The sequence below is a fragment of the Schistocerca gregaria genome, chromosome 2, assembly GCF_023897955.1.
Source record: "Schistocerca gregaria isolate iqSchGreg1 chromosome 2, iqSchGreg1.2, whole genome shotgun sequence".
NCBI lineage: Eukaryota > Metazoa > Arthropoda > Insecta > Orthoptera > Acrididae > Schistocerca > Schistocerca gregaria.
The window spans coordinates 805,006,153-805,022,273 of record NC_064921.1 but is presented as its reverse complement, the minus strand read 5'-3'; the positions used below and the strand labels follow the sequence as shown (position 1 = coordinate 805,022,273).

The window sequence follows — 16,121 nt, the reverse complement described above, 5'->3', positions numbered from 1 at the left end:
CCATGATACATTTCTTTTACTCTTACCTACTATTTTTGGGATTCCAGTACCTTGTGCTTCTTGCAATGTCTCTGTCAGTAAATGTATCTTATAACCAATGCTTCCTTCAATCCGGGAAAAATCATGCAGTCCTAAAAATTCCTGTAATTTCTGCCAGTCTACTTTACCAAACAGAAATGTCTTGTTGTGTGTTCTTGTATCGTGTGTGTGGCAATACTTGTGATTATGACATTATGATTTCTGTATTTAGCTGTGTCAATACCTCCTATTTTATATTTGCTATTGTAAAGTCAGTATTTTATTTTACTCCCACCCTCTTGCTACATGTGTGGGGTTCTCTCTCCCTGTTAACTACATATAGGTTATTCATGTGTATGTTGTCGTAACTGGATTGCCCTGTGTGTCTGTCTGTGGTGAGTCCCACAGTGTTGAATATGTGTTGACTTATGCAATGATGATTTAACTTTTTATGTCGTGCACCTTATTCAAGTGCATGTATCTGTTCTCCACTCCGATGGATCTCAGCAAAGAACTGCACATAAATTTGCAAAATTACCTATGTAATGTTCCTTGTGTGCATTTCTACCATAACTGTGTGGTCAGAGCATAGTAGTTAGATGTTTTTTCACTGGCTGCTGGTTGCAGCTTTTGGATCAGTGGCCATTTGATCACTGTTGGGGTGCTTGCAATGCCAATCAGCTATGTGCTCCTTGTGTGCAGTTTCTGTGAGCACAGCACATCACATCCACACATTCCTTGTTGTGACCTTTTACAGCTCTGTGTTCATAACAGTGCTTCCCATAGCATTTAGTTGGAACAGCTTCATGGGCATTTGGTAAAAACGAAGCACTTCATACCCATCTTGGTCAGATCAAAGACTTACACAGGTCTCTGTACACTTGATCAAAGTTGAATCCTACCGATATCCACAAACGTGCTACCCTGCGAATTCTAGCAGTCCACAAGGATTATTTAGAGATTTTTGATCTTAAAGATCATTTGTTCTGATTGTTCACTAGAAGAAAATCATATTGTGCTTCCTTTCAGATGCCTTACGCTTGTGATGAAACACTGAGCATTTTAAAAGATGTCTCATTGTTCTAGTCTGTTAGTGAACGTGTTCTGTAGGAACAATTTAGTCATAGATGCAGTTTTGTTGGATTTTATATCTCCTCATTTTCTTTCTGTGTTTTATGGTTTTTGATTAATTTTTTTCTTTGTTTGTGTTTTTTAGATGATTGTTTTTGTATGTCATGTTGTTCATAGTCTGCTATATCTGAGTTGGCTCATCTGTTTGTATGCTGTCATTGTTGTCAAATTGTTGCTTGCCTCATTTTTTGTCATCTGCTGTACCTGTCATGGATGCTGCAGTCATTGATCTCTTGTGAGAATTGGTGTCCTGCTTATAGTGTCTGTTGTGAACATCCGTGTAACCCCACAATACAAAGTGTGCTGACGTGATGAATCAGTTACTATCTGCCGTGTCGTATTCCCTTTTTGTAATGTATGTTGTCATTTTTGCAGTCTGCTTGCTCCCTTTGGTCACCCACTTTGTGTTCTATGTCGCGTAGCTTGTTTGCGTGTTGATCTGTGTTTCTGGCCTTGGGGTGAGCAATATGTGCCTCCAACAGAAGGGGCTCTTCTGCGTCATTCAGTCAGTATTCTGCCGAATCCAAGGTTGTAATGTAGGATGTAGTTTCCCTGAGGTACACACACACACACACACTTCCTTTAACTTATACATTCCTTGTTGATGACCTCATACTCTGATTCTTCATTGTGTAAAGTTAGCCATATTTGAGTATCTGAACATCGGTATAGTCCATACTTCAGTTGCCTAGCAAAGTTGTAGTCTGTTAAGCCCTGCATTACAATGTATTCTATGTACTATGTCATAGTAATATATCTTATATGCATGTTCGCGTGTTGAATTTGGCCTTGAAGTCCGTTTGTCATTACCATGCAACCACAAAATGCAAGGCATGCGTTCTAGTGGAGGATGCTTTGTACTTCTTGCTCACTGCATTGATACAGGAGTTTACCATAGCTCACACAGCTCACACACCACGTCAGTGAACATATGTGTGGTTATATTCAACGTGTGTGATATGTCATAGCTTATTGTATGTCACACATTCCAGATCCCTTGCCTCGTTCCTGTCCCTTCTTTGCGTGGTATGCACGTAACATTTTCAGCTTCCCCATAGTCGAATTTGACTGAAAGATAAGTCAATTTGAGAGGTCTGTGGTGGGGGGAAATGTAAGACTCCATAGTGTCTGGAGGACATATAATTGTTTTAACTGTTACTTTGCTATGCCCAAAATTTTGATAAAACATTTTGGCATCCATAGTGAACATAAATTTATATTGTGGTTATTGTCAAACAATGGAAACTCCACGTAGAAATATAAAAAATTCAGAAAAAGATAAATTGCTACGTACCATAAAGAAGACAGAGTTGCAGACAGGCATGATTAAAAGACACACACACACACACACACACATACACACACACACACACCCACCTCAAGCACACAACTGCCAACCCCAGCATGTTGCAGACAGGCATGATTGAAACACACACACACACACACACACACACACACACACACACACACACACACACACACCTCAAGCACACAACTGCCAACCCCAGCATCTCAGCGGCCCAAGATGTTGGAGTTGGCGGTTGTGTGTGTGAAATGTGCTTGCTTGCTTGCTTGCTTGCGTGTGTGTGTGTGTGTGTGTGTGTGTGTGTGTGTGTGTGTGTGTGTGTGTGTGTGTATACTGTGAAGGCTGTGGCCGAAAGCTACATGTTAGTCTATTTTAATTGTGCCTGCCTGCAACTTTTTTTGGTTATAGTGTTGCCCAAAATTTTGGTTTCTTGACTCACAGAAGTTTTTGACCATTATATCTAAGACTGTCATAAACAAAGATTTACAGTAGTCACGAGCTCATATCCCTGTGGGTTGCACTAACTATAGTGTTTCATAATCACATAACGATTATTTATATCCTAAGTAGTGCTAGAAACTAACTACATCTACATCTACATGACTACTCTGCAATTCACATTTAAGTGCTTGGCAGAGGGTTCATCGAACCACAATCATACTATCTCTCTATCATTCGACTCCCAAACAGCGTGCGGGAAAAACGAACACCTTAACCTTTCTGTTCGAGCTCTTCTTTCTCTTATTTTATTTTGATGATCATTCCTACCTATGTAGGTTGGGCTCAACAAAATATTTTCGCATTCGGAAGAGAAAGTTGGTGACTGAAATTTCGTAAATAGATCTCGCCGTGACGAAAAACGTATTTGCTTTAATGTCTTTCATCCCAACTCGCGTATCATATCTGCCACGCTCTCTCCCCTATTACGTGACAATACAAAACGAGCTGCCCCTTTTTGCACCCTTTCGATGTCCTCCGTCAATCCCACCTGGTAAGGATCCCACACCGCGCAGCAATATTCTAACAGAGGACGAACGAGTGTAGTGTAAGCTGTCTCTTTAGTGGACTTGCTGCATCTTGTAAGTGTCCGGCCGATGAAACGCAACCTTTGGCTCGCCTTCCCCACAATATTATCTATGTGGTCTTTCCAACTGAAGTTGTTCGTAACCAGGTTTACTATGAGTTGTAATAACACCATGAGTGAAAAATAGGTTTTTAAAAATCCTATTTTCATACAACAAGGACAAACATAAGTGCAGCAAACTATGATAGAAGACGGGAAAATCACAATCACTTAAATTGGAGCCCATTGTTATTTTAATAACTTGTAGCTCATCTCGGTACTTGGGATGTCTGAAAAGGTACAGATTGGAAAGAGAAACTGCTAATAAAGTTCGCCAGCTGGAGTGGCCGATTGGTTCTAGGTGTTACAGTCTGGAACCGGGTGACTGCTACGGTCGCAGGTTGCAATCCTGCCTTGGACTTGGATGTGTCTGATGTCCGTAGGTTAGTTAGGTTTAAGTAGTTGTAAGTTTTAGGGAACTGATGACCAAAGAAGTTAAGTTCCATAGTGCTCAGAGCCAATTCCCCCCCCCCCCCCCTTCCCCCAATAAAGTTATGTTATTTCAGGAACTTCGAGATGAGTTGTTCTTGCTTTTGCATTTTGGGAACTGTATTGAAATATATTTGTTTTTCTTCTGTTTACAGGTATGATGATAAATACAACTTAGTGCTAACATACAAAGATGGCAAAACAGGTTCTGTAAGAGAAGCAACGATGGTGAGGTCTGTGGCAAACTTTATAGATGAAAATGGTTGCCTTGTGTATGAACTTCTTGAAACAGAAGTTTCCAAACTGCATAACAGTCTCCTTACAGAGCGCAAGGAGAAGTAGCAGTATTTGACAAGAGGGCCTGTTTTGACAGTCTACAAATTGGCAAGCTTCAATTGCTCTGTGTGTCAGTGGGAACAAAGACTCCTCTTTGTACATACAGCTGGACTGATATTTATTTATCGTATGCCACACTCTCTGAACAGGATATTGATCCAGTGACGTTTTACATGCAAATGCAGGCACATTGCACCATGTGCTAGTTTCAAGGAATGGTACTGAAAGGGAAAAATTGTTGATTTGGTGAAAATGATACTTAACTTTGTCTTTCTTGTTTCAAATAAAGGAAATTTAGATCTACTCTGTTTATTTAATTTACCATAGACAAATTTTTTTAGTACTTACACTTTTATTATGTGTTTCTGTAATACCAAGTTAATGGAAAATACTCACCTTACTCCCAACAGACACAAATAAAAGTGCACAGATTATCCTACTTTTTAACTAATATCCATTCCTTGGGAAAGAGAGAGGGATAGGGTGAGCAATGCTAAATAGGAAGGGCATGTCGTTCAAACCCCAAGATGAGAGGTACCCACCCATTGTGATTATTCTCTATCTTCTTGGGGGAAACTGACCTCATAAAATAATAAAAACAAACACCATCTGAACAGGTCTTGAAGGCCTAATGCTACCAACCGGCTGCCATGTCATCCTCAGCCTTTAGGCGTCATGGGATGCAGATACGGAGCGACACATGGTCTCCACACAGCTCTCCTGGCCATTGTCAGTTTTCGTGACTGGTGCCACTGCTTCTCAATAAAGTAGCTCCTCCATTGGCTTCACAGGGGCTGAGTGCACCCCACTTGCCAACAGCACTTGGCACATTCAGATGATGACCCATCCAGGTGCTAGCCAAGCTCGTCAGCACTTAACTTCGGTGATCTAACAGGAACTGGTGTAACCAGTGCAGCAAGGCCATTGGCCCCTAACCTCAGAATATGGAACATGAGATTTGGGATCCCAAAAGGGTCAGTAGTGGACCCACTCTTCTTCATAACCTACATAAATGAGTTTGATTCCATCAGAACAGTTGCGCACAGCAACAGGTGTATATTTCGAATAAGGAAAAGGGAATTCAGCAATCAGTCACAAATCCAGTCTGTATTTCTCTGCATATCTAGATTTCTCTTATTGTATAGCTGTCTTCAGTGCTAATATTTCGAGAAAATACCCAGGAATCAGTAATAGAAAGATGTAGTCAAAAATTACATTTTAAAATAGTAGTGACAACATATTAGGTAATGTACTATTTAAACTGAGTCACATAGTCTCGATAAGATTGTGACAATGTACCATACAACTAACATATACATAACCAGATTCTAACACAGGCTGTTGTTTACAGTACAAGTTGCCACACCTTACATTACATGGGTAGAGCAACATGCTCTAAATCACTAACACAATGCAAAATTACCAGTTCAATTTTTTGTATAAAATTGAGGATAAAATTAAAAACTGAGACTGAGTAACCTTCATTACAATTAACAATTTTGGCATAATGCAAATACATGTTAAAATACACTCCTGGAAATGGAAGAAAGAACACATTGACACCGGTGTGTCAGACCCACCATACTTGCTCCGGACACTGCGAGAGGGCTGTACAAGCAATGATCACACTCACGGCACAGCGGACACACCAGGAACCGTGGTGTTGGTCGTCGAATGGCGCTAGCTGCGCAGCATTTGTGCACCGCCGCCGTCAGTGTCAGCCAGTTTGCCGTGGCATACGGAGCTCCATCGCAGTCTTTAACACTGGCAGCATGCCGCGACAGCGTGGACGTGAACCGTATGTGCAGTTGACGGACTTTGAGCAAGGGCGTATAGTGGGCATGCAAGAGGCCGGGTGGACGTACCGCCGAATTGCTCAACACGTGGGGCGTGAGGTCTCCACAGTACATCGATGTTGTCGCCAGTGGTCGGCGGAAGGTGCACGTGCCCGTCGACCTGGGACCGGACCGCAGCGACTCACGGATGCACGCCAAGACCGTAGGATCCTACGCAGTTCGGTAGGGGACCACACCGCCACTTCCCAGCAAATTAGGGACACTGTTGCTCCTGGGGTATCGGCGAGGACCATTCGCAACCGTCTCCATGAAGCTGGGCTACGGTCCCGCACACCGTTAGGCCGTCTTCACCGATGAGAGTCGCTTCTGCCTTGGTGCCAATGATGGTCGTATGCGTGTTTGGCGCCGTGCAGGTGAGCGCCACAATCAGGACTGCATACGACCGAGGCACACAGGGCCAACACCCGGCATCATGGTGTGGGGAGCGATCTCCTACACTGGCCGTACACCTCTGGTGATCGTCGAGGGGACACTGAATAGTGCACGGTACATCCAAACCGTCATCGAACCCATCGTTCTACCATTCCTAGACCGGCAAGGGAACTTGCTGTTCCAACAGGACAATGCACGTCCGCATGTATCCCGTGCCACCCAACGTGCTCTAGAAGGTATAAGTCAACTACCCTGGCCAGCAAGATCTCCGGATCTGTCCCCCATTGAGCATGTTTGGGACTGGATGAAGCATCGTCTCACGCGGTCTGCACGTCCAGCACGAACGCTGGTCCAACTGAGGCGCCAGGTGGAAATGGCATGGCAAGCCGTTCCACAGGACTACATCCAGCATCTTTACGATCGTCTCCATGGGAGAATAGCAGCCTGCATTGCTGTGAAAGGTGGATATACACTGTACTAGTGCCGACATTGTGCATGCTCTGTTGCCTGTGTCTATGTGCCTGTGGTTCTGTCAGTGTGATCATGTGATGTATCTGACCCTAGGAATGTGTCAATAAAGTTTCCCCTTCCTGGGACAATGAATTCACGGTGTTCTTATTTCAATTTCCAGGAGTGTATTAAAGATAACAATATTATGAAAAGGAAAGTTGCTGCTCACCATACAATGGAGATGATGAGTCACAGATAATCACAATAAAAATACTTTCACAAATAATGCTTTCGGTCAGTAAGGCTTTTGTCAAAAATACACACACACACACACACACACACACACACGACTGTAGTATCAGGTAGTTGAAGCCACACTGCCCTCTGGCACTGATTGTGATTACAGTGTCATCACATACCTATCATAATTAATGTTACAACATCATATGAACTGCAGTGCCTTAGCTGCAGAGAAGAAAAGAAGTGCACAAATTGTGTTATAACTGAACTTTTAAGAGAGCGCTTCAAAATGTATTGGGTGAAATTGACCTTAAAAACATTAAAAAGTAAGATAACAGCAAAAAACACCCTCAAATAATAATAGATTTTGTTCTTACATGATGAATTGCCAAGTATTATATAAAAGAGAACAACTGTAGGCATGCTGGAACCCTTCCTAAGAAGTATTCTGCCTCCAAATAGGAGACCATCAAAAAGCTCCCAGAAATTGTTGCTTTTCATCTCCACCTGTTCATTTAGCATGTCGATATCAGGAGACCTTGGACAGCAAAAATTCACAATCTTTTCCAGTAAGTCCATAAATTTGCCTTTTTCAGTTAGATCAGTTCGCAAGTATTTGCGACCACAAATTGTGATTTAAATTTCTCATGCAAACTGAGATCCACAGAGCATGTGACATTTCCAAATAGTCTGATATGTGTTGTTTGTTGTGCACAGTTAGATGGCAGTCGTCCTATGTTCCAATTGTAGCTGTTCTCGAGCAATAATGCTCACTTCATAGCCAGTGTCTATAAGGAAGCATTAATTTATTGTGTTGCCTAACACACTCGGTCTACCTCTGTCACATGTAGGCGGGACAAAACTAGGTCTTCAGGCTTTCTCAGTGAGGCATTGTCATCCTGGAAAATCAGATTTTTCTGTCGATAATCTGCATCATATGTCACAATATTTTGATCATGTAACTCACAATTGAAATATCGTGCCAGTACAATGCAGATTACAAGCAAAAAAAAAAAAAAAATTTCCAAGGGGACAAAACTAGTTTGGCCCACTTGCTTGAGCTGTAGGCAACTTTGTTGTGCGCATACTTTGGACTGCGTATTATATTTGGGTGGTTGCATGGTGTGAAGGAGGTCTGTGCCCCACTGCTCAAAAGTGAGTGAAACCAACACAGCCATGGACACATTCCCTCATTGCCACAAGGTATGTTTTTGAGAGTCATGGACTTGGCAGTCACTGCCGGCCAAATGTCATGCTCCCAGGGCAATCGCTCGTCTACATCTGCAAACCACTGAGAGGTGCATCACAGAGGGTACGTCCCATTGTACGATTTATTAGGGTTTCTTTCGTTCCATTCATGTATGGAGTGCAGGAAGAATGATTGACTGCCTCTGTGCATGCAGTAATTATTCTAATGTTATGTGAGTGATACCAAGGGGATTGAATCAGTCTTTCCTTCTCATCCTCTCTGGTAAGTGTGCCGTGACACAGTGTTCTGGGTGACTTTTACGAACTCTACCCATTTTCCTGTCCAGTCCTTTTCCTTCACACCTCTTCCATGCCCTCAACCCTTCTGCCAGAGGAAGGAGCCATTGGCGCTGAAAGCTTGCATATGTAAAACCTTTTTTATGTATGTGTTCTCCTGCCACCGCTTGGTGAGTATCTTTTTTATCTATCCAATTACATTATGCTGTCAAAAAATGATTATTTTTGTTATTATACGGAATTTTAGTATATTCCTAGATCATCATTTAACGCTGGTTCTTAAAACTTTGTTAATTGATTTTCTCAGTTTAGTTCACATCTATCTTCAAGAGTCTTCCAGTCCAGTTCCTTCAACATTTGTGTGACTCTCTCTCACAGATTAAACAAACCTGTGACCATGCATGGTGTATACATTCACAATTCCCTGTTAGACCTATTCAATATGGTTCCCTTATGCTTATGCAATATTCTAGGATGGGTCTCATGAGTGATTTGTTAGCAATTTCCCTTGTAGACTCATTGCACTGCCCCAGCATTATACCAATAAACCAAAGTTACCACCTGCTTTACCCACGACTGAGCCTATACAATCATTCCATTTCATATCCGTACAGTGTGTTACACCCAGATATTTGTATGAGTTGGCCAATTCCAACAGTGACTGATTGATACCATGTCATAGTATACTACCTTTTTTTCATTTTGTGAAGTGCACAATTTTACATTTCTGAACATTTAAAGCAAGTTGACAATCTCTGCAGCACTCCAAAATCTTATTAAGATCTGACTGAATTGTATGCAAATTCTTTCAGATAATACTTCATTGTAGATAACTGTGTCATCTGCAAAAAGTCTTATGTTACTATTAATATTGTCTGCAAGATCATTAATGTACAGCAAGAACAGCGAGGGACCCAAAACACTTTCCTGGGGCACACCTGAAGCTACCTCTACATCTGACCATCCAAGATTACATGCTGCGTACTCCCTACCAAAAAAATCCTCAGTCCAGTCACAAATTTTACTTGATACCCCATATGATAATACCTTTGACAATAAGCATAGGTATGGTAGTGAATCAAATTCTTTTTGGAAATCAAAAAATACTGCATCTACCCGATTTCCTTGATCCAAAATTTTCAGTATGTCATGTGAGATGGGTTTCACGTGATGGATGTTTTGGAAATCCTTGCTGGTTGGCATTGAGGTCATCATTGTGTTCAAGATACCTCATTATGTTTTAGCTCAGAATATGTTCTAAGATTCCACAACAAATCGATGTCAAGTATATCGGAAAAAACCGCAGAAGGGTACTGATCCACGAAACCACTATCCAAGACATGGGCACAGTATTTTGTTTGAGTGATCTATGATAGATTATAGTTGGAAGGAGGGGTACCTCAGCTGTAAATTCAGTACGTCACTCTTGTGAGGGTACGTAATTGCTTGCATCTTGTTATCTCCTCTTTGGTGCAGCCAGCATGTCATGCCAGGAACGTGCTGGCATTGTTCGTTTTTGCGTGTCATTTTCAAGTATTGTTATTGCTGTGGGACTGCGAAGAGTCTGTCAGACAGAAACAATTTGTTTTCCCTCATATCATATTCGTGTGAAATCACCACCAACTGGATCTGAGGCAGTAATTTAATTAACTAGAGCATGCTTTCCGGCATAAGCCAGGTTGATCGATTCATCTCAGCATCTGAGATGGTGTCCTACTGCCCAATCTTCCCTCATGAATTACTAGGTGCAGCTGTTGCTCTGGTGTCTTGGTGAGTTGGTGGAACAGCATTGCCATTGCCGTATCGAATTTTCCTTCAGTCAGAAGGGCCTGTATGACATTACTAACAATGTGGGCAGAATCCCATATGTTGCATAGTAGAGCTGTTAACTGGGCAGTATAATTGACGATTCCGTAACTATATAGTATGAATTCAGTGATCATAAAATTTTTTGCCAGGTATTCCCATTGGAAGGTCAGTAGTTTAGGTTGAGAGCTCGGTTGTATATGTGGTCCACAGAAGTCTTGTTGGGGGTATGCTGGAATGTTTGGTTGAAGGTCGATGGTGGACAATATTCCGTGAACTGTGTGCGGTGTGACCAAAAATTCAAGGGTCTTCTCGTGTGGCTCAATCGGCTGGGGGCAGCATTGGATTACGAGTGATCATCTGTACCATTTCTGATGTGGGTAGACTGGTAAAGTCACACAAGATGCTGTACCTGAATATTATTTTGTTGATATGAGGCAAGACTTGTCACCAAGAGCTCGAAATGTGTTACACATTGTTCATGCACACATTCACCATTGTTGCTGTTGATAGTAAAACATGCTAGAATGTCACGTCTGTGTTTCACACAAATCGTAGACTAATCCGGGTAGAAGAAAATATAAGGCAAAACTCATTTAAAATTACCATTCTGTTCAATTTTTCCAGAAAGAGTGCAAGTGTCATCGCATTCTTTGGGGATAGCAAAAATGCTAGCTTCATTTCATGTACTAGTTCTTTTAACAGTTCCACTCTCACTTTCGTCATGTGTGCCAAGCTCCAGTTGCTCTCTGGGACCAAGGTCCATTCCCCAATTTCTGGCCTGACTGTAGCAGGTGATGTCATTGTGGACTCCATTGCTATATCCAACATCTTAGGCCACTATTTTGAGCTCTACCCACTATAATCCTGCCTTTCTCCATTGGAAACGAGTGAAGGAGGCTCGGGTGATACCCTTCTCCTCTCAGAATTGTGCTGCCTTTACTATGGGGGAGCTACATCACGCTCTCACTTCATCCTGATCTTCCAGGGCCAGGCAATGTTCACATTCAGATGTTCGAGCACCTTTCTCTTGTGGGCAAGCACTTTCTCCTTCATATGTACTATCGCATCTGCGCAGATGGCACTGACCTAAGCCCTGTAGGTGCAAACACCTTCCTTCTATTTAATTAGTTCTAAGTTCTAGGCGACTAATGACCTCAGAAGTTAAGTCGCATAGTGCTCAGAGTCATTTGAACCTTCCTTCTAGATACTGCCTCATTTATCTCACAAGCTGTTTTTGCAGTGTGATGGAACAAATAATTCATGCCTGGATGGTATTATGGCTTAAGTCTTGCAATTTACTAACCACTGCACAATGTGGATTTCGAGCATGCAATTGATCATCTCGCCACTTTATCAACTCATGTCATGAAAAGTTTTCTGTGGAAATACCAGACTGTTTCCGTGTTTTTCGGTTTTGAGAAAGCCTATGACACCTGCCAGAGGACCGGTATTCTCCGTACTCTGTACATGTGGGGCTTGTACGGCAGCCTTCCCCATTTCCTTCAGGAATTTTTAAAAGACCCAGTGTGCAAGGGACATGTCGGTTCTGCGTTGTCTGACACCTTTATCCAGGAATAGGGTGTGCGTCAGGGTTCTGTCCTGAGTGTTGTCCCCTTTGGTATCACCATTAACCTTATAATTGCCTGGCTCTTGCCAGGCATCTCTGGCTCCCTTTTCGTTGATGATTTTGTGAGCTATTGCAGTTCTCCACAGACTTGTCTCGCTGAGTGGCGTCTTCAGCAGTGTCTTGATTGTCTTTACTCATGGAGTAAATGGCTTTCGTTTTTCCACTGTCAAAACCGTTTGTATGAATTTCTGGTGGCACAATGGGTTACTTCCACTGTCTTTACATCTTGGGGCTGTTGCTCTTCCGTTCACTGAAACTACGAAAATCCTAGGGCTCATGCTCAAAACGAAATTTTCTCGGTCCTCCCATGTATCTTACCTGGCCACCTGCTGGACCCAGTCCCTCAACAGCCCTACATGTCCTATGTGGTACTTCCTGGGGAGCCGATTAGGCCACTCTCCTCCATTTATACCGATCCCTTGTCCATTCAAAGCTACACTATTGGTATTTCAGTTATGTATCTGCACGTCCATCCATCTTACGCCATCTAAATACAATCCACCATCACAGAATCCATGTGGCCGCTGGTGCCTTTTCTCACTAGGCTGGTTGAAAGACTCTATGCAGAAGCCGCTGAACTACTGCTGTCATACCGGAATGGTGTTCTCCTCAGCGAATACGCTGGCCACTCATCCTATGCCATCGTCTTCTTTGATGACTCCTCTGACTGCCAGTAAGGGGCACGTTCTTCTCTGTTAACTCCCAGAGTTTGCTTTCAGCTATTGCTCTGGCAGCTTAACTTCACACTACCTGCTGCTTTCCTGATGGGTGTGATCCCTTTCACCACCTTGGCTTTGTGTGGCAGCCCTGGTTCATCTTGGACTTCATCAACTTTCTAAGGAAACTACTCCAGATTCAATCTATCGCTGTAAGTTTCTCGACTCTTGCACGGAATTTAGTGATAGTACCTTAGTATACACTGATGGTTCTTGAGCTGACTGTGGTGTCGGGAGAGCCTTCGTCATTGGCACCAATGATTTTCAATATCGGCTTCTGGAACACTGCCCAGTATTTACAGCAGAGCTTTTCACCCTATAACAGACCATGCAATACATTCAGCAACACAGGCTTTTCAATTGTCACCTGTTCCCATTCTCACAGTGCCCCTCGGAGCCTCTGTGTGCTGTAGAGTATCCATTCCTTAGTGCAACAGGTCCAAGAAAGCTTCCACTTGCACACTCTTGAGGGAGCCACTGTGATGTTTATATGGGTTCCTGGTCACTTCAGTCTGATGAGAAATGAGGCTGCTGCCAAGGCTGCAGTCCTCCTCCCTTGGCTCCCTAGTTCTTCCAGTCTCTCTGATGATCTCTTTATTGTCGTCTGTCAGCATGTGGTATCACTTTGGCACCACCACTGGTCTGATGATGATGATGATGATGATGATGATAAATCATATTGCACCTCCGATGTCATGTACAATTTTTCCAAACAGGCTCACACCATGATATGCAGCCCATCCATTTGGGCCATGATCTCACTCACGGATTTTACATGCGTGCCATGGCCTCCTCATGAGAGCTCACCTGTCGTCCCTCCAACAAAATGCAATGATACGTGGACCTCAGAATGTACACAGCAGACTGTGCAGCTTAATTCATCACCCAAGCTGCCACCCTTCTGCACCGAACAACCAAACATTTGGTTCAGTGTCATTGAGTGCATTTTCCAAACCATGACATTACTGATGACAGTTCAAGGTTCATCCATTACTGCAGCACCTTGGCGACCATGCAGACCTTATTGATGATGATATATTTTCCCTCCTGGCTATCAACAAAAATGATGCAGCTAAGAACTGTTCTCATTCAGTGTCTCGCTGGAACAGCATCTTTGGAATTTTAAAATTACTTCCTCGATTACAATTAGCAATGATCTCACATTAGCATGACCCACTCAAGAGAAGATTAATTTTGGCAGACTGACTTCTTGCAGTGTTGCAGCACCAACAATGCTTGAGTTGAATGGACAACAGTGACGGGCTACGCCTTAGTACAAGCTGTGACTTGCAGCAGCTTCTGGCCAAACGACACTGACTGTTCATGGACATCTCTGAAGGCAACGTCATTTTCAACCATGTGGGCTGACAACTCTCCACTTGCTGACTTCTCAAATGGGCAGGACAATCCACAGTAGGTGCACCAGACTGTCACACCATATCAAGTCTTCTACCATCTCGACATGTGAGTCAATATTGTTGCACACCGCCTTCGTACGGCAGATCGTACATGTAAGACCACATTTCTAATCAATGTTTTCCTGTTGGCAAGGAGACTGAGGTGAGCATTATTACAGGTGATCCACCATCGGTAGGAAAAACTTTCATCTGCTTTCCAAATCCGTGCCATGAATGTTCACACATCACAGTGTATAGAACCACACCTTGAACATTTGACCTTGATTTAGAAGACAAGTTCTCTTGAAAATTTTTCATCATTGATGTCGATGAACTAGTCTTGGGGGCTGACGTTCTGAGGAATTTACTCTTTTCTGCTGATTTCTGACTTGGAACTCTTTTGCATCACAGCAACAAACACTGTGTCACAGGATTTATTGGCATTCCACTGTCTGTTACACAACCAATGGCTACAGACCTCAGCTTGCAACCTCTTCACTGTCCTCTTCTCTCTTTAGCAACAAGTCAGGGATGTCGAACACACACGCGCGCGCACACACACACACACACACACACACACACACACACACACACACACACACACACTGGAGGAGTCTGCAACAACTTCTTCAGCACCTGTACTGGTCAGTCAAGCGCATTCCTCTTCTGGTGCCCATGTACTTGCCGGGTGTGTTTTCCTGATCCTATTTATTATCCATTTCCAACAGTATTCTATCAGTAAACGTGCAGTTAATAAAATAAACACCTCACTAGGTTCCCCAGTCCGACACAAATTGCGTAGACTGACTCCGGATAGACTTTGCACAGCTAAGTTGGTTATAAAGGAGTTGTCGTAAGATGAGATTGTTAGCCAGACTATTAATCCTTGGGTGTTGCCCATTTGGCTCATACCCAAGGAGGATGGTACTTTTAGCTACGATTGAGCACTCAACTCCTGCACGATACTTAACAGTTACTCTTTCCCAAGTTTTCAGCATACTAGATTGTAAGAAAGCATGTTTACAGATCCCTATGAACCCCAATGGTGTTCCAAAGACAGTTACAGTAACTACTTTTACACTGCATTAATTTTTTTTTATACGCCATTGAACTTAAAAATGCACCACAAACCTAGCAAAGTTTTGTAGGTATTGCTCTTTTTAAATTCTTCTTCTGCTATGCTTACTTAGGTGAGATTTTAGTTTCCTCTAATTACCAAGAAGAGCATGCATTTTCAACACTTCTTACAAACTTGGCATCATTGTCAACAATAATAAATATCAAGTAACCTTCCTAAGGCATTTGCTTTACCACAGTGATACTCAGCCAGCACTTCACCATCTTGAATTCATTCGTCATTTTCAGTGGCCACAGGTGTTTGATGACTTATGCCAATTCCTCAGCATGAAAAATTTTTATTGTAGAAAAAAGCCGCCACATAGGCACCTCTTAAAAACATGTTAAGCAATCATACCTCAGGCAAAAAGCCCAGTCACTGAACTGCATAGATGCGACAACCATTTGACAAAATCAGGCTATAACCCTGGCTCATCCAGTACCCAGTGCCAAACTCATTATCACCATGGACACAAGTGATTTTGCAATTGACCCTGCTGTCTAACAGTCAATAGCAAGCATGCAACAACTGTGTTTCTTCTCGAAAAAGCTGACAAACTCACATTGTAAGTGGTCAGCCCATGACAGAGAACTGTTGGCAGTGTACAAAGTAATATGGTACTTTAAAAAATGATGTTAAGACCAGACCTTTGAAAGTTCACACGGATTATCGCCCCCTAGTGGATTTTATTCAAAATCTCATGAAAGAT

The 16,121-nt window shown here is 42.7% G+C and overlaps 1 protein-coding gene across 1 annotated transcript in view; it reads left to right on the top strand.

Moving 5' to 3' along the window:
* Window positions 1-4,646, top strand: part of LOC126335089 (signal peptidase complex subunit 2) — a 37,719-nt gene extending 33,073 nt beyond the window's left edge. The window contains exon 5 of the mRNA XM_049997987.1: window positions 4,163-4,646. Coding sequence (XP_049853944.1) covers window positions 4,163-4,349 — 187 coding nt within the window. The 3' untranslated portion in view covers window positions 4,350-4,646. The remainder of the gene's footprint in view (window positions 1-4,162) is intronic.
* Window positions 4,647-16,121: the final 11,475 nt, after the last annotated feature.